This window comes from Mixophyes fleayi, chromosome 2 (genome assembly GCF_038048845.1).
Source record: "Mixophyes fleayi isolate aMixFle1 chromosome 2, aMixFle1.hap1, whole genome shotgun sequence".
Classification (NCBI taxonomy): Eukaryota; Metazoa; Chordata; class Amphibia; order Anura; family Limnodynastidae; genus Mixophyes; species Mixophyes fleayi.
This window is the reverse complement of record NC_134403.1, coordinates 45918576-45937170: the sequence shown is the minus strand read 5'-3', so window position 1 is coordinate 45937170 and position 18595 is coordinate 45918576. Positions and strand designations below refer to the sequence as shown.

The 18595-nt window shown below is 41.1% G+C and overlaps 1 protein-coding gene across 4 annotated transcripts in view; it reads right to left on the bottom strand.

Annotated features, from left to right (window-relative positions):
* The window catches only part of C2H11orf65 (chromosome 2 C11orf65 homolog), a 28937-nt gene extending 11243 nt beyond the window's left edge, over positions 1-17694 (bottom strand). For all 4 annotated transcript variants that reach the window (XM_075198899.1, XM_075198900.1, XM_075198901.1 and 1 more), the window contains exons 1-6: positions 17479-17694; positions 16988-17110; positions 12795-12912; positions 8413-8505; positions 5355-5408; positions 2112-2321 (exon numbers count right to left, since the gene is read on the bottom strand). In XM_075198899.1, the coding sequence (XP_075055000.1) occupies positions 2112-2321; positions 5355-5408; positions 8413-8505; positions 12795-12896 (459 nt within the window). In that variant the 5' untranslated portion in view covers positions 12897-12912; positions 16988-17110; positions 17479-17694. The remainder of the gene's footprint in view (positions 1-2111; positions 2322-5354; positions 5409-8412; positions 8506-12794; positions 12913-16987; positions 17111-17478) is intronic.
* Between the last annotated feature and the right edge of the window lie 901 nt (positions 17695-18595).

Genomic DNA, 18595 nt, shown 5'->3' with positions numbered 1-18595 from the left:
ATTTTCATCCAAAAGGATCTGATTGAAGCTGACTGAACTGTGTGTATTATAACTGCGTGAGTCAGCAATACCTGACGACGTGATCTGACAAACGCCATTATACTCCAGGTTACTATGTTCATAAACAAACAACGTCGCTAGCATAATTAGCTCCTGTATAATAGTAACACAACGCATACTTGTACACAGGTAGGTGGCACTGTTGCTATTAATGTCTATATAAGGATTTTTCATCCTTTGCTCAGCCCAGACATTTTAGTAGTTTTTATTTTTAGTTCCACAAGTAGATACATAGGGCCTGATTCATCTTCAGACACAAGTCTCGCTGTGTACCGTATCTTACCTGAAACTGCTCTGCGCAAGCTCAGCAACGGGCAGTGAACGCAATTGCATCCAATTAATGTGAGCATTCAAATGACTCTTCCCAATGCCTACAACTGGAAGGACAGAACGGGGGCACAAGGGACGTACACACACGTAAGGAATGTACATTAGGGGTGTGCTGAAGTCAAATGCACACAAATGCGGCAGAGTCGAGCTCTGAGCATCTCTGAGGTACGCGCTTTTTAGCCGTATCACTTGCACCAGCTACTGATTGATAGTGATGACTACACAATTGCATGCTAGAACATATATATATATGTATCTCGATAGGAGTTATTTTTGATTATTATTGCAAAGTCTACTCCCTCGCTCTGATTTCTGGTGTTGGCGCATGTCAGCAAGTTCTGTGTTATTTGCCTGTTCTGTTATTGGTATGGTTCGGTGTTACCTACTTTGAATTTGCTACAAGCCGCTTTCTGATTCTATCATGGTTGCGCCATTTTTGTATTTTGTATACTTTGATTTGCTATATGTATGCAAGTAGGAGAAACTTTAAAAAATGCATTTTATGTACGGTAGACATCTGGATGTAATCATTTCATGTAAAAAATAATAATAAATAAAACATTTTTTTTTAATAACATATTTTATTAATAATTATAGTGTTAAGACTTGTTCATTTCTTTTATAAAATCTTTTGTCTTGCCTGCATTCTGCTGATACATTATATTGCACATATACATGTGCGTATCCTGTGGTCTGTCTACATACGGCAAGTAACATATACCCGCAGCGCACTTATACCCAGATGGAAACGTATCTTTAGATCTGCCTGTACCTGAATACAGGTGCTGCGTGCGATTCTTTTAAAACACAAGTACTTTCACATTGCATCCGAAGATGAATCAGACCAGTACACTGTACACTTATCATGGTACGAATGAGGGACTGTAAACTGCTATCCGCTACTAGTATACAGGAACATACACCTTGTTTATACAAAACAATGTTTATGTGTAAAAATAATCAGTAAACTATACGGGCAACATTGTGACTTAGTGGTTAGCACTTCTGCCTCACAGCACTGGATTCATGAGTTCAATTCCCGACCATGGCCTTATCTGTGTGGAGTTTGTTTGTTCTCCCCGTGTTTGCGTGGGTTTCCTCCGGGTGCCCTGGTTTCCTCCCACACTCCAAAAACATACTAGTAGGTTAATTGGCTGCTATCAAATTGACCCTAGTCTCTCTCTCTATGTCTGTGTGTGTGTGTTAGGAAATTTAGACTGTAAGCTCCCATGGGGCCGGGATTGATGTGAATGAGTACAGCGCTGCGAAATTAGTGGCGCTATATAAATAAATGGTGATCATGATGATTATATGGCCACTAGCAGGGGCTGGTGCAAGCCCCTCCCCCTCCATTCAGAAGCGACGGCCCCTCTGCTTCCTACATTGGCAGCGGGAGGTGGGGGCGACCGCCTCAGCTCCTCAGACTGGCGGTGTCACATCACTCCCAGAGCAGCACAGACAGCAGGCTCACATGAGTACATTCTATACCTCATTCAGTGTTTTAGGAGCCCCCTAATGATTGCCCAGGTTCAGCTAATGGTAGCATTTGGTTCAGCTAATGGTAGCATTAGTCATTTTCTACTGAGAATATACTTTGTTTGCATATTGTCATTTATAAACATGAGTGTAAAATGCAAAGCTCTGTAAATGAAGGTTATATAAGTTTCTATATAAGGTTATACGGCATCTACAGGATAATAAAAGTGTCTCCGGTCACTGACCCTTAGCGCCAGCAGCCTCCAGCCATTGTTCTCCACACGAGAGTACCAGCCGCCACGGTCCTGCTCTGGAATCGCGCCCTGGTTGTGGATCTGCTTTGGCAGCAGCTGTTTCACACATTGCTTAGTATAATCCTTGGGGCTATTGGCACAAAGATCCACAATGGGTCTGTGAGTAAACAGCTTGTAATATATATTGGGTGGGAATTTTGTCTGCAAATGAAAAAGAAACACTAAATTATGGTTAGAAACTGTGAGACTGTGAATCCCTCAGTCTGTTCATTTAATAAAATCATGTAACTGTAATTAATTTATGAGCATTTTGTAGCACACAAATCTGGGCACAGTCACAGGTTACCTGTAGCTACATGCACGCACCAAGAAACACAATTCCACTGCTCTCTATTGCTTTGTTTGATCCACACAAGACATAGTTTTCCCAGGTGCCCCATTGTTGTAGAGTGACTAGAATCTGTATTACTTCTCAATGGAAACAAGTAGGATTAATAGATAAATGCACTTTTGGACAAGTCCTGTCTGCCCCCCAATACGTAACACCCGGGGGAGTCTCCACTATAGGGGATGATGCCGAGTTGGGTGTGCATCCATCTAAGTGTAAAATACACTTTCATTACAGCAGATGTGCACAACAGAAGTTGAACACTCATGTGCATATGCCGCCACGTTCATGTCTGACACTTTACGACTAGAGAGGAGGAACGGAGGAGGTAAGAGGAGCTCTAACATAGGCCAAGTACAGTGAGTGTGTTAGCACAATGACCAGCAAGGCAGCCCAGCACGGAAACACAGATACACGGTATCACCTGCAGGTGCCTTAGGGCAGGTGCAAATACACACGGATGATGATGTCAGTGGTCACCACCAGCTAGCTGCTTCTGATTGTGGATTCACCTCTGAAGCGGATATTGCTTTTTTTCATTCGTTGTGCCTATATTATAGGTAGAGATGCTCACTGACCCCTGTGAACTGGTTTTGGTTTTGGATCTGGATTAGCCTCGTGTTTTGGTCTTGGCAAAACCACCCTCGTGTATTTTGGTTTTGGTTTTGGATTTTTTCGAAAAAATTCTAAAATATACTAAAATCACATAATTTTGCTCTTTTTATGTTCCTACAATGGCAGAAACACACGGCAGTTCATAGCACATCTAGGACACATTGGCACACAGCAGTGGCAGAAAAGAAAAATGGGGGTCCATCCTCCCTTCCTATGTTGGATCCTAAAACGGAATTCAAAACTCGCGAGATCCGACGACGTCACAATGACGTTTTGCCTCGTTTTCAGTTCCGAGGGAGCGCGACAGTACCAAGCTGGCTCGACTTGGCACTCGGATTCCCTAAGTTCGGGTGTGTTCGGTTCTCGAGGAACCGAGCCTGAGCATCTCTAATAATATGATCTTTTAGAAAACATTTTTCCACCTTACAAGTTCCCCATCTGAGCAGGAGAGGGCACATTGGGGCAGTTCATGCATAGTGCCGCCTATTCTGTGCATGCACAGTGCATATTGTGCACAGCTCAATCTACAAGCCCTAAAGATCTCCATCTACCCCAATATCTGCTGACCGGCTGATTCCTCAGCTGGATGAAAGATAATCCAGGTAAATATGTTCTGGAACAGGAAGTCTTATAAAATCCTCAGAACCTAGAAAATGTTTCCCCCACAATCCTTGTCATTTGAAATTCAACAGGTAAATCAGGACATGTTTCTAAGAACTAAAAGTGGGAGCATTGATGACTGTCTACATCAGCTGAAAGATTCAACGGTGGCCTCAACCTTCATTCCATCTGAAGGAAAAGGTTCTCTGGTGAAGTGGTTCATTGTGTCAGGAATACAAACACGGATGTCTGTTTCTTATTGGGTAACACGTCATGTAGGCAGCATTTCCTTTACGCCTACAGAAATCTGTTTTAACGCTAGTTAGAAATGACGTAACCCGCTTCCTCAACTTCGGAGGAGAGAATCAATCATAGCACAAGTTTTATATGGTCACGTGGGTGAAGGTAAATCCTTGAGCTGAGAAACAATGAATCCCACTATACAGTAATGAGGATGAATGAGGGATTTACTGCGGCAAAGTCCTGTATCCATACCAAGCATGGAATGCATCCAGCAAGGCAGTCCTTGTGAGTGGTCCTAGAACCCCATGGACTTGGAAATAGTTCTACAAGGACTATCCCACATCATAGGCTTGTTAAGCTAATGCTCCACCAACATGTTTCCTACCTATTATTAAATGGCATGATATATATCTGCATGAATTCCCTGTAATCACTAGGTTGCAGATGGCTTATTATTGATTTGTGTGTAAGCAACGTATCCCTATCTTTGTTTTTGGGGCTGCCTTAGTACGTCCCGTTGGTGTCCATGTACTATGTGGAGGTGAATGGGAACACTGAAAATTTATATCATACTTATCAGTAATTTTCCTTTCCCAAAACAGGAACATGGCAGCGGACACAAATGTCCCATCCCAAACTGCCTTCTATGCTGGGACCAATCATAGACTGAGAAAGCAAGGGGGGAGGAGTCATTTATCTGAAGGGTTTGTCCTATGCCTGGAGGGGAGGGATCATGTTAATACAGTTATTACACTATCCTCATAGTATGTTCTGGATCTAGTTTACAGAATAGGACAGAAAAAGATAGAACACTTAATGTATTAGATCTGCTGCGCATGAAAGTATATATACAGAATATAAGTAGTTAGTTATGGTAAGTGCAGGGCAGGAAATGGACACCACTAGAGAGAGTGACATGGAAGATAAACATTGTGGTCTGTACAATAACTGAAATCATTCCATACATTAACCATATACTGTCTAATATGTATCTAAGCTATACCGAGATAAAAGAACACACTGAACTTGTTACCGCATCTAGATATTACACAGAACTGTATAACCACATTATTGAGCTGTACTGTGGCTCTTTGAACTTGGTTACATTGATGGATGGATATAAAACGGATTGAAAGATAAGAGCAGAGACGTATTACAGTCACAGGAGTAAATTATTACACACAGCGGCTTAGAGTGCAATATGTAATGACATCTGAGACGCCATCAAACTGCTCATCATTCAGGTTCATTAGTAGAATTAACTAAATTCAAGACCAGGGACACATTACAGCAGATATGTAAGTTGTTACTTAACAAATCAGCTGTGTATAACAGGTGCCTCAATAATGCTAAGTACATTGTGAGTCATCCATCACGGTAATACTTACTCCTCCTAGTCTGAACCTGACATGTACACCAGCTGCTGCATCAATGTGTTCTGCCTGCCAAACAGAGCACAACATAGGAGGTTTTATTATTATTATTTACATTCATTCGGAGAAAGATCAATACTATAGTCACAGGTTACCAAACCCTATGTTAGCAGGTAAAGCACTGTCTGTGTATAGGCTACTTCATTACAAGTATAATGCCATCTGATTACATATGACAGTTTTAGAAATAAAAGGTACTAACTAAAGGTCACAAGTGCATTTGTATACAGTGTATAAGGCATCCAAGTAATCCTAAGAGACCTATACAGACACACACACCGATCAGACAACATTAAAACCACTGACAAGTGAAGTGAATAAGATTGATGATCATGTTACAATGGCACCTGTCCAGGAGTGGGATATATTAGGCAGTTAGTGAAAAGTCAGTTCTTGAAGTTGATGTTTTGGAAGCAGGGAAAATGGGCAAGTGTAAGGATCCGAGCGACTTTGACAAGGGCCAAATTGTGATGGCTAGATGACTGGGTCAGAGCATCTCCAAACAGCAGGTCTTGTGAGGTGTTCCCAATATGCAGTGGTTAGTACCGACCAAAAGTGGTTCAAAGGAGGACGGCTGGTGAACCAGCGACAGCGTCATGGCTCAGTGAAGGCTACACCGTCTGGTCCAATCCCACAGAATAGCTACTTTAGCACAAACTGCTGAAAAAGTTAATGCTGGATATGATAGAAAGGAGTCAGAACACTCAGTGAATTGCAGCTTGCTGTGTAGATGCACACCGGTGAGGATGCCCATGTTGACCCCTGTCCAACGCCGAAAGCGACTACAATGGGCACGTGAGCACCAGAACTGGACTATTGAGCAATGGAAGAAGGTGGCCCGGTCTGATGAATCACATTTTCTTTTACATTAGGAGGATGGCCGGTGCGTGTGCATTGTTTATCTAGGGAAGATATGGCACCAGGATGCACTATGGGAAGAAGGCAAGGCAGCCGAGGAAGTGGGATGCTCTGGGCAATGTTCTGCTGGGAAACCTTGGGTCCTGGCATTCATGTGGATGTTAATTTTCCACGTACCACTTACCTAAACATTGTTGCAGACCAAGCACATCCCCTCATGGCAACGGTATTCCCTGATGGCAGTGGCTCCTTTTACCAGGATAATGCGACCGGCAACACTGCAAATATTGTTCAGGAATGGTTTAAGGAACATGACAAAGAGTTCAAGGTGTTGACTTGGCCTCCAAATTCCCCAGATCTCAATCCAATCGAGAATCTGTGGGATGTGCTGGAAAAACAAATCTGAGCCATGGAGGCCCCACCTCGCAACTTACAGGACTTGAAGGATCTACTGCTAATGTCTTGGTGCCAGATACAACAGGACACCTTCAGATGTCTTGTGGAGTCCATGCCTGGATGGGTCAGAGCTGTTTAGGCTGCACTAGGGGGAAACCTACAAAGTATTAGGAGGTGGTTTTACTGTTGTGGCTGATCAGTGTTTATAGTATGTTTATAGTGTTTGGTCTCCTTTGAACTATTTTTATGATTACACGGCTGCCCTATGAACTTATATACATTGTATATAAATGTACTAGTGACCTTTAGTTAGTACCTTACCCATAAAAAGTCATGTATTGTTATATATTTTAAACAACATATGTTTACTTGCCAAACACTGTTACTCCCACCTTTGGGCATAGTTGTAAACACACAGCGCACACAGTGTCCCCCCAATGTAGTGGCCCTTTGTTGTGAGGACACTGACTGTATCTCCTACCAGCCAACATGCAGCCTAATGGCAGAACTGGCTTCATGTATATGTGTATACTGACTATGCTGCATTTCCCAGATAGATAATAGATCTATTACTAAGGATACGCTGTAGAAAATATGAATTTTCTTTCTTACTAACTTCCTATCAGAATTAACCCCCATGTAACAGTTTATTAAACAGTGTGACTACATATGGTGGACTTTTCCTGCAAATTCCCATCTGCACAACAATATAAAATATTTACTTGTCCGTATCTGAGCACAGGCAAATCTGGATATATGCAAAAACCAAATAGGCAGGGGCAGCACACACAGGCCTGGGCTTAAGGCAGCAGAGGATGGCACAGACAAAGGCCCGGTCTGAGGGTGGCAGAGTTGCAGTCACGGCACCACATAGGCCTGGGCTTAAGACAGCAGAGGATGGCACAAAAAAAGGCTCGGTCTCAGGGTGGCAGAGTTGCAGTCACGGCACGATAGTGGCCTGGGCTTAAGGCAGCAGAGTTGTAGGGGCGGCACTACATAGGCCCGAGATTAGGGTGGGAAAAGTTGCAAAGTGGCACCACACAGGCCTGGGCTTAAGGCAGCAGAGTTGGCATCCCATAGGTCAAGGTGCCAAAGCTGAAGGTGCAGCACCACATGAGCCTTGACTCAGGGGCAGCACTAAATAGACCCAGGCTTAGGGTGGCAGAGTTAAAAGATTTGGCATCACAGAGGCCTTGGTTTAGAGTAGCAGATTTGCAAGGGGCAGAACCACGTAGCCTAAGTTTAGGACTGTAGATTTGCAGGGGTGGCACCGCATAGGGCTGGGTTTAGGGTGGCAGAGTTGCAGTGGGGGCACTCCATAAGCTCAGGTTTACGGCAGAGTTGCAGAAGACCTGGACAGAAATAATACTGTTGGCATCCCGGGTCTCACTCCTGGTGGGTTTCATGTGGTCTGTGGGTTGTGCATCAGTTATACCAGGCAGTTATCTACATATGAAAATCATTTCCAGGGACACCTCACTGCTGGGCCGGTGTATATAGACACATCGCACGCAGTATAGGTGCACTACAACCCCCATCATGACATGTTCACTGTATATAAATATAATTGCACATAGTTGACTTTAAAATACTCATTTTTAATAAAAATTATAAAAGAGATTCACAATTGATAATAAAAATATATATCATTTACTGATTTAATGAAAAACAGAAATCGTACTGTGCAGTTGCTCAATAGTGAAAACCAGAGACAAAAATGTAATTGTAAATTGGGAACAGCTGGCAAGGAGGTACTCACCTCTCTGGGGTTAATGCATCGAAGCAAAAGCCTTGGATCCCCCTGACCTTTAAAATTGATGAGGTTTCGTAAATATTTAAAAACATTCATGTCCTGATCAAAGAAGGAATAAAGAAATGTTAAAAATTTTCTAAAATATTATATACTCCTATTGTGCTCATACAAGTGTATATTGTGGATATCGTTCTGTCATGTGAATAGATGGGTTAGATATAGCATCATCCGTAAACAATAGAAAAACATTGGAAGTAGACCACGTCCTGTAACCCATAGCAACCAGTCAGGTTTCATTGGTCTGATTACACCAATCTGATAAAAGCTGATTGGTTGCTCAGGGATAGAACACACCATTGCCCTTTACCCATTTTATAAAGTGTGCTAGTGCGACCTTATAAAGTAACAGAACCATGTACACCTAGCAATGGGAAGAGCTACTAACTTGAAGCAGTTCCTTTGTGCATTCTTCAATGGTTGTTGAGAACTAAGGGCCTATGTATTATAGGGAGAAAGCCCTGGGGGTAAATGTATAAAACTGAGAGTTTCCAGCGGGTTTGAAAAGTGAAGATGCAGCCAATCAGATTCTAGCTGTCATTCTGTAGAATGTCTTAAATAAATGATAACTAGAATCTGATTGGTTGCTATAGGCAACACCTTCACTTTTCAAACCCGCCAGAAACTTTCAGCTTGATACATTTACCCCCCTGGTGTTTTCCCTGGAGATATGGCTTCTCCCTATTTACCATGCCCTCTCTCTCTGGTGATCACTTTCCCCTATTTACCATGCACAGTGGCAGTTCTCCAATTACCTTTCCCTATTTTTTTTTCTTATTTTTATATTTGTATTTCTGTTTCTTTTTTTTATTTTACGAAAGTGGAATTGGAAGCCCAGGTCCGTGCAGATGGACCTAAGACTGGCTGGCGAAGTACTAAGACTCCTCATATAGCTGTCAGCCAGTACCACCGGACACCGAACACTCAGCTGCCCAGGGAAATTGTAATAGTAAATTGAGACGAGAGAAGTTCACCTTCTGATTGTGTAAATGCCACCACAATAAAAAGCATATACCTGGAAACTATACAAAGCAAAGGCAGCTATTTTGTGGGTGTTAAACAACACAAGAATCTTACTAGGAAGTATTAAGATCACTTGAGGCACAAGGTACCTCATGGCTCAGCAATATCAATGGTTCATAGTAAATCAATGTATTGTATTGTAAACACTCAGACTACAGCATACTGACCCGATTCGTGCACACAGAGGAAGTGGGTGGGGCTTCACTGGAAAATGGATATGATTGGGCAGAGTATGTGTGCATTGGGGTGTGGTTTTCGGGTGGGCTTATTGTGTCCCTTTTCCTGTCTGGATAAATGTTAGGAGGTATAGATACAGCTTCCATTTTATTATTATTTATTACCCAATATTTATATAACGCCTACATATTACACAGTGTCACACATACAACAGGGCTAACAGAAGCCAGTATTCCTATGGAGTTTAAGGGAAACCTATGGAAACACGGGAGAACATACAAATGACACTTAGATACTGTCCTGGTTGTTTTCAAACCCATGGTAGCTCCGGACGTTATTGCATTTTTTATAGGATACCGTGTATGTGATATTTATTACATTGTTTTGCATATATATCGGTTATATACACTGAGACATTTACAGGCAGTTACTAGAATACTATGTACAGGTGCTAGCTAATTGTACTTGTTTTACTGTCTTTCCTAGGGACAGGTTTAAGCCGTGTGTAAACACGGGTGTTACTTTACACAAACAGATAGAGATGACATGTGGTGGGTGTCACATTTATTACGCTCTTCTGAGCTGCCACATGGTATTTTATAATAGGACACTGTATGTGATGCCTGCTAAATGGCTTTGCATACAGATGTGAAAAATTGCATTATATATGAATACAAGTTAACCCGTGCATGATACTCATGCATAGTCAAATCAAGCTACTTAAGGTCTTAAAAAGGTTCTTGTCATGCATTTGGGCCATAGCCCAGGCCTCCTCAGGGGAAGAGCGTTACTTCCCGACGCAAGCGCCCTTTTTAATGTGTGTTCATGAGGTAAAATTACCTCACGAAAATGAGTTTGACCCCTCAACTCGTAAATTTAGCCTTTACTACCCCTCCCACGGGGGGAAGGGGGGATGATGGAAGTTAACTGACTTCACTATTCTAATTTTTTTTGTCAAATAATGTCAGTATACCAAATTTCAGGTCAATTGGATGACCCTTTTCTGAGAAAATAGTTTTTTTCACACACACACACACGCGCCGCTAGGCTTTTACTTTTATACAAGTTAACCCGTGCATGATACTCATGCATTCTAGTCAAATCAAGCTACTTAAGGTGTTAAAAAGGTTCTTGTCATGCATTTGGGCCTAGCCCAGGCCTCCTCAGGGGAAGAGTGTTACTTCCCGACGCAAGCGCCCTTTTTTAACGTGGTTTTGTCCACATGTCACCACCTCATCATTTTTCTCCATCACCTCATCCTTCATCTTAATCGCCACATCTATCCAGATGTCTATCCAGACACAGGGATCTCTCTCAGCGGTCCTGAGTATCACACTCCTCTCGCTCTGTCACCCCTGGCAACCACCAACCACTCCCCACAGTCACCCCCGGCAACCACCAACCACTCCCAAATGTCACTTCTACTTCAAGAAATATATATATATATTTTTAAAATCTTTATAAACACTTTTAACAATTAAATTAAATTAACAAATGAAAAACATCTTAGTATACCAAATTTCAGCCCTTTCTGAGTTTTTTTCCCACACACAGTAAGAATTTAGTAGGTCAGTGTATAACTCCGCCCAGCAGGTGGCGCTGCAGTTTGTTGTTTTTTTCCACACACAGACTAACACACGCCACTAGGCTTATATATATTAGATTACTATAATATGACGGCATCCGCTGGTAACCTAAACACTCAACACTAAGTGCTAGTAAAATAAAAAAGGTGAGTCCGTTATGGATTCTGTAATGCAGGGTATAGATGTCTCAGTACAGAATATACTGATTTAAATCATTTCTTAAGTGGTGCTACAGACATCTAAATAAGAAAATATACAGCTTAGTAAACTATAATGTATTGCACATAAATATTTGGAAAAATGACAATGTAGTTATACTAAAGGGGGTGTCCTGTAATAGTGGAGAAAGTGGATGTGGACTGTATATAAAGAAATTTTATATTTTGAACAATGACTAGCAATGTATGGTTCTGACCTGGTATTGTTATAGAATACTGAGTTACTTTAGCATTGTTTCAAGAGCAATTTACCTCCACTTTCTGATTCCAGAACTTATATAGTTTTCTTTATAAAGTCTGAGTTACCAACAAATGTCTCCAGTCCTAAATGTTCACCACGTATCAATACATTGTGAATTGCGGTGCACCAGTTGTTCCTTTATAAACGCGTCTTTAAAGAATACATGCCTATTGTTCACACCTTAAGGAGATGTGGGTGGCGGGTAGAAAAAAGAAGAGGCGGGCATGACCTGATAACATTATTTGCATCATCAAGTAAGTGGGGCAAATGCTTACGAGCATGTTAATTATGGCCCCTTGGTCCTCACTGAGGGTTTGTGTGGCTCGATGACACAATGTGTTATCGCTATATATTCCTGCCCACCTTTCTGACAGGCAGGCTGCTGCCCTTGTGGGAGAATTACCTGCTCTCTACGTAGAGTTCGGATGTTTCATTCAAATCAGGAGTCTCCCGGACATTCTGGGAGACTCAAGTTGCTTTAGAGAAGTAGAAAACTCCAGCCTGCATCACAATATTTATCATGGACACTCACATGCGGTGCAGTATACTTAGCCCAAGAGGTTGTCCCTAGGTATCATATGAGCTGATCATGTGACGCTAACATCCAATCATGGCCTCTTCCACCAGATACACCAACTTCAATTGATTTCTGCAATCAATTACTCTAAATACTGCTATCTGACCAGGGGTTTACTAGTGAGCACATCTACCCAATAACTATTTAGAAAGTCTAGAAATGGTACCTGTATTGCCATATTTATCATATACCAAATTGCCATGAACATCAAAAATATATATATATATATATATATATATATATATATATATATATATATATATATACATACACAGGACCTATAAAATCCCTGGGGCAGGATATAACAGTACTGTGTACAAGTAATGAAGCACAAACAACTATAACCTGTGTCTAACATGAAACATTGGCAGCATCATTTGTGCATGTTTTATTGAATATTAAAATGTCTGTAAACCTGACAACTTCCTCTTGTGGTGATTTGATTACACAGCTGACATGACAATGTGACGCCACAGTTGTTGAGCTCATTGTGCAATGTTAGCGCTTACTAGAACCCTGCGAAAAGCCTGCTGGATAACTCGCGCAGCTCTGTCCTGTTCCACGCTGGAGACATCTGGATAACTCGTCACCAAATCCCTCACGTCTGCCATCGGTATTTTTACAGCTCTGCAGAACAAGACATGATTAGAGCTGAAGTATTTATTTAATAACTCATACTGTCATTCTGTACGTCCTCTGTGCAAGTTTTCTTTTTGTGTATTCCACATTATTATATATCACAACAGTAACCAAGCTATGGCATGTGATATTCTATCAGATCACAATAACTGGGGCTTATGTAACTGGTATTGTTATTGGATTGTTAATAGGGATGTTCACTGACCCCCGTGTTTTGGTTTTCGTTTTGGATCTGTATATTTTTTATTTTTTTTTAAGTTGCTAAAAAATGATAAAATCACATTATTTGGCACTTTTTTTTGTTCCTATTATTATTAACCTCAATAACATTAATTGCATTCAGTTTTTGTCAGGTGACAAGAACACTGCTACCCCTCCTATTTCTGTATGAGCAATGTCACTGGAGAGTGACAAGAACACAGCTACCCTTCCGATTTCTGTATGAGCAATGTCACTGGAGACTGGAGAATGACAAGAACACTGCTACCCCTGCTTCTGTGTGAGCAATGGCGCTGGATCTCCTGGGGAGGGAGGAACTTATGGAATCCAAAACCCATGAGATCCGACGACGCAACAATGACATTTTACCTTGATTCCAATGAAGCGCGAAGGTAACAAGCCGGCTCAGCTCGGTACTCGGATCTACGATGTTCGGGTGAGCTCTGTTTTCAGAAAACCCGAGCCCGAACATCTCTAATTCTTAACAATATAATTGGAAGGATACACGATACCACAAATGAAAGTGTAAGCATTATCTAGTTTTGGCTAAATGGTGGTGTCCAGGCCACTGGCACTGCCAGCGATTCTGGGATGTGTCCCTGTTCACTTGCATTCATCACTCCCTCTCACTGGCCCATTATAAATGCCTATTTCAGTTTCTGTTTTTTATGTGCGAGACTTATATTTAATTTTTTTTTTTCTCAGTACATGCTTTTCTGTGATTTTTACTAATAAGACGTTTTTTCTTCTTTGCTTTTTAGCTATGTCTTTATATTATCAGACAGATATCTATTCTCATTGCCCTGAATGACAACACAAAGCTGATCTATAGATACCACTGTATCCAGTACAGACAGCACCGCCGACCTGCGTGGTATCCACAGGGCAAAGAAAACAACGCATTGCCTGGTGATGTAAAAACATGGCTGTAAAGCACAGAAAGACCGTAGAAAGTAAAGCAATACATTTAGTAATACTTGCAAGAGGGCATGTACTAGCCAATAAATAAAAGTCATTTAGAGGTAGAAAATCTATAAAGTCCTTCATGACCTTATGTCTGTGTAAGTGCAGTTCTAATTCATTTATATTTATTATTAATTGTCTGCTATCAAACTTGATTGTGTGTGTGTGTGTGTGTGTGTGTGTGTGTGTGTGTGTGTGTGTGTTAGGGAATTTAGACTGTAAGCTCCAATGGGACAGGGACTGATGTGAGCGAGTTCTCTGTACAGCACTGAGGAATTAGTGGCGCTATATAAATAACTGATGATGATGATGATTAGTCATTACATGTTCTGGAAATCTATTACACTAATCTATCTCTATCTCCCTCGCTGTAAAGATATTTTTCCAGGTTTATAGTATTCCTTAAACAAACTATGAATTATGACCTTGTGTAGTAGCAAAGTTCTACCACATAACATTGTTCTGTGTATAGAAACAACACAGAAATAAATATAATAAGCTAACAGTGTGGACAGAATATTACTGGAGTTTGTTTTATAGTTTAAAGGGAAAATACATTGTGTTTGTTGTTGTAGGAAGATATCACACATACATGCTTCATAAGGTTCTGAATGGATGCAGATACAGCAATCAGAAAGTACCAGCAGAATGAATCATGTAAAGCCGTGATAGGCAACATGATACAGTTCTGGGGCTACACCTACCCTTCAAAAGTGCCGCACATGACCCTTAATGACAGTAATAAGCTAAAACAATACATTACAGTCACAAATCTGTAACAATAACTGTAATAACATATCATTTTACAAAAGTGTTACAAGATATAAGAAACAAGTCTAACAATAAAGAGGGAAGGATCCGGGAGGAGGGGGGTTACATGGGGAAGGTTAGGATGTCTGCATGCACTCTAGGGCCCCCTGTTGCCCATCACTGAGATAAACAATACAACTCTCCCACAATGCAGAGCAGCATATCATATTTAATTCTTTATGGAAGGCTGCTTCCATAAAAGAAATAAACTTTTGATTAAAGGGGTTGCCCCCTATTCTTAACAGCTCCCCCCTAATGAAGGCAATAGGTGGGTCACCCAATGTAGGTAATACGTGGTCACTGGGTCACCATCATTACTTGGAGCCAGAAGTCACTATACTGTGAAGAGAGCTAAACAGTTCATCTATTCAGTCAATGGGAAAGGACTATACGGTCGGACTTGATCCTTCTTTGTTTTGAGCTCACAATACAATACTGCTCCCAGGTTCAGGAAATGGGGGAAGTAACCCTCTAATTGATACAATGAGTGGGGGACAGATTTGATAAGAGGGTTTGTCCAAACCTGGATTTCCCCTTATGTATATTTGCCTACATTTGAGAAAGCATTTCAAGGAGATTATGTAAGTAACACCTTGGCCCCACGTGTAGCTGACAGTGGACATGTCAGTGAGGAGGAAGGTGACTGTATGTAATGATGGCCTTAAGGGACCCGATTCATGTTCGGATGTAAGTCTGTTTGTCTGCTGGATTTTGTTAGACATAACTCTGCACATGCCCAGAAACGGACCTTACGTCAATGAAAACAATTACATGCAATTCATGTCCGCCCACAAAGAACACCGCATAGTGTTGTATCTGCATACAGCAAGTAACTTATAGGCAGAGTGTACTTACACCCAGATTCAAATCGATTTGGATTTGTATACGGACGGAACTATGCAGCAGTTCTGTGCTCTTCTTCAAACTGCAAGTTACGTCTGACCGTGAATCATCCCCAAGATCTATATCTAGTGACATTGCATGGGGTCAGAAAAGTGTAGACATAACATTCATGTAGTACAGAGCAGAAGGCACAGCGGGGATCCGGGGATTTAACCTTCCTTCCTGAGAGTCTGGGAGGTCTCCCAAAATTTAGAGCTATAGGCAATGCCATTCCTGGGTTATTGCTTTACTCATGTGGAGAACACAGAGCCGTAACTTAGAATTCTAGTGCCCTGGGCGAGAAAGACAAATGCCGCCCCCCTAGCCCTCAATTTTAACCAAATTAACCTAAAATATTCCTAAATTGCGCCCCCCTTCAGCGTTGCGCCCTGTGCGGTTGCCCCTATCACACAGCCCTAGTTACGGCCCTGGGAGAACAATGCACTTCAGTAAGTATTACTATACTACCCACCTCTTAATTACCACTTTTAGAGGTTATCAGGTTTTTGTGCAGGAGGAAAGAGGCCCTATGGCCACATGCTAATCCTAGAACACCTCCAGATGTGCAGTCTCCACCCTCTGAAGCTAATGTCAATATTTCATCTTGCAATAAATTCTGTTTTTACAAGTGGGTATAATACAAATCATATATCTGCACCTGTCCTTCAATCAGCAAGAACTGCCCTAACCATCAAAAGGGGCAACATTTTGCACCCCTGCAGTCAAAGTCATTGTGATCCAGTCCAGACACATATACAGGTCCGCAGCAGTACAAGAACAGCCGGTTTGATATCACAAAACACCATTTGCCCTGTAGACCAGTAGTTTTTTTTTTTATTTTAAACCAAGAGATTCCACTCATGGGCCTAGTGGATTGTATTATAGCAAGAAATCATGGCTTCAGGCTTATTATAAAGTGGGCATTTATATAACTAATGGCATTAATGTGTTAATTAGAACTGCAAGTTGCAATTAGTAGAATTGCATGTGCACCAATATTGGTAGTAACATACACATCAGGTGGCATCATGAGCAAAATGTCTAAGTAGTTTTTATTTTATTTTTTATGTATGCACTAAATAATTTACCAATGCAAATATATGGGGGAAATGTGTTCACTGCACCCAATAAATTAGATAATCAAATCTGTTACTGCCTAATAGGATGTAAATAGTGGCATTAGCCTTACCTGTATATTGATGTGGCTTCAGTAGGTTAGGTCTGTGCAATAAAATGTCAGTTGGACCACTATATAAAATGTACACGACACTACAGCAGGACTTATGTTGATGAAGAGTCTGTAGGTAATGCACTATGAGAAGATTACAATTAAAAGCTAGAAGTTAAACAACCATTTCATTGCAAACATATAAGGAATGCGGTGTAATCATCTGTGTTCTTAGCTTTACATGCACTATTGCTACCCCATTGAATATAAACAGGGGGAAAATATGTATAAACTTATCAACCCACCAGCAGCAGAAGTGGACATGTCCCAGGCACATGTATCTGATAGTAAATAAACTTCTACAGACAGAAGTCTGATTTATAGATAGTTGTAGCAGCCTTATATGCAGTACATCTAACAATATATAAATATATGCACAATATATCTAACAATATAGAAACATACGAAATATAATATATCAACCTAGAGAAATGTATGTACTGAAAATGAACCTGCGATTTTACAGCGACTCGTTGCTATGGCAACAGATCTCCCGGAAGTGACGTCATGTATAATCCCGTACTCCGGCAAGAAGAGTATCGCCCGTCTTGTAGTTCTCGAGTTATATTTCAGCCTAGTAATGTTACTGTGTTACTAGTCATCGTTCTTTTGGTTCGTGAAGAGCCGCTGTCAGTCCTACATAAAATAGTGAAGAACTAGCGCCCAAAACAAAGATGGCCGCTAAGGCTTATATAGTAAGCTGGGTGTGCTCTATGGTGTCCCTATTGGTGAGAAAATAAACTGCACTCAATGATTCACAAATCCACACGCATACAATCGCATATGTACTGTTAAGACTCCAGATTTTCACAGGGTCTATTTGTCTAAATGTTAAGAAACTTTCTAAAACTGCGTGCAGATTTTCTAATTGTGTGTATTATCTATCTATCTATCTATCTATCGATTTATCTATTAAAGGGATGGAGATGGGACATTTTTAGTGTAGTTCCTTGTTGTTTGTAACAATTTTGAGTTGTAGTCTGGGACAGACAAAAGGGGCAGGGAAGGCAGCTAAGGGTGAGAGAACAAGCCAAAGTCAGTGTCACAGCCATGCAAACAGTCCGCAATGCAGAATTAAAGCTGGCATTCAGGTAACCTGTTGCTCAGGGATTGAGTCAAAGAACCAAGTGGTTTAAATAGATGAGGTGGATTATGTCAGTAGGCATGTGGCACACCTGTGCTCATATGTCACAGGGGCATCTGGAGTGGCACGTCCATTGAACATGGACACGTGTTTGGCTGGATAGGTGTGCAAATAGGTGGCATGCAAGAAGGCAGTGTGGATGGTTGTCTCAGGTGCAGCAACCAAAAGGAAAAAGTATGGTATGTAACATTTCTTTTATAAAACTCAACTTTAAAGAGTACAAATATTAATTCAGCTGGACTATCAGGATTAGTGAGAACCTGATGCATTAAATGTTTTATTGCATTTAACACCTAGAATAAAGAAATTGGTGATTTTCGAGTGTTCTGGTTTTTAGTTTTAAAATGATGAAATCTGTAGTTATTAGTATGAGATTGGTAGGAGGTTATTCAGCAACAGTTGGAGGTCAAATGTCCCAAACGCAC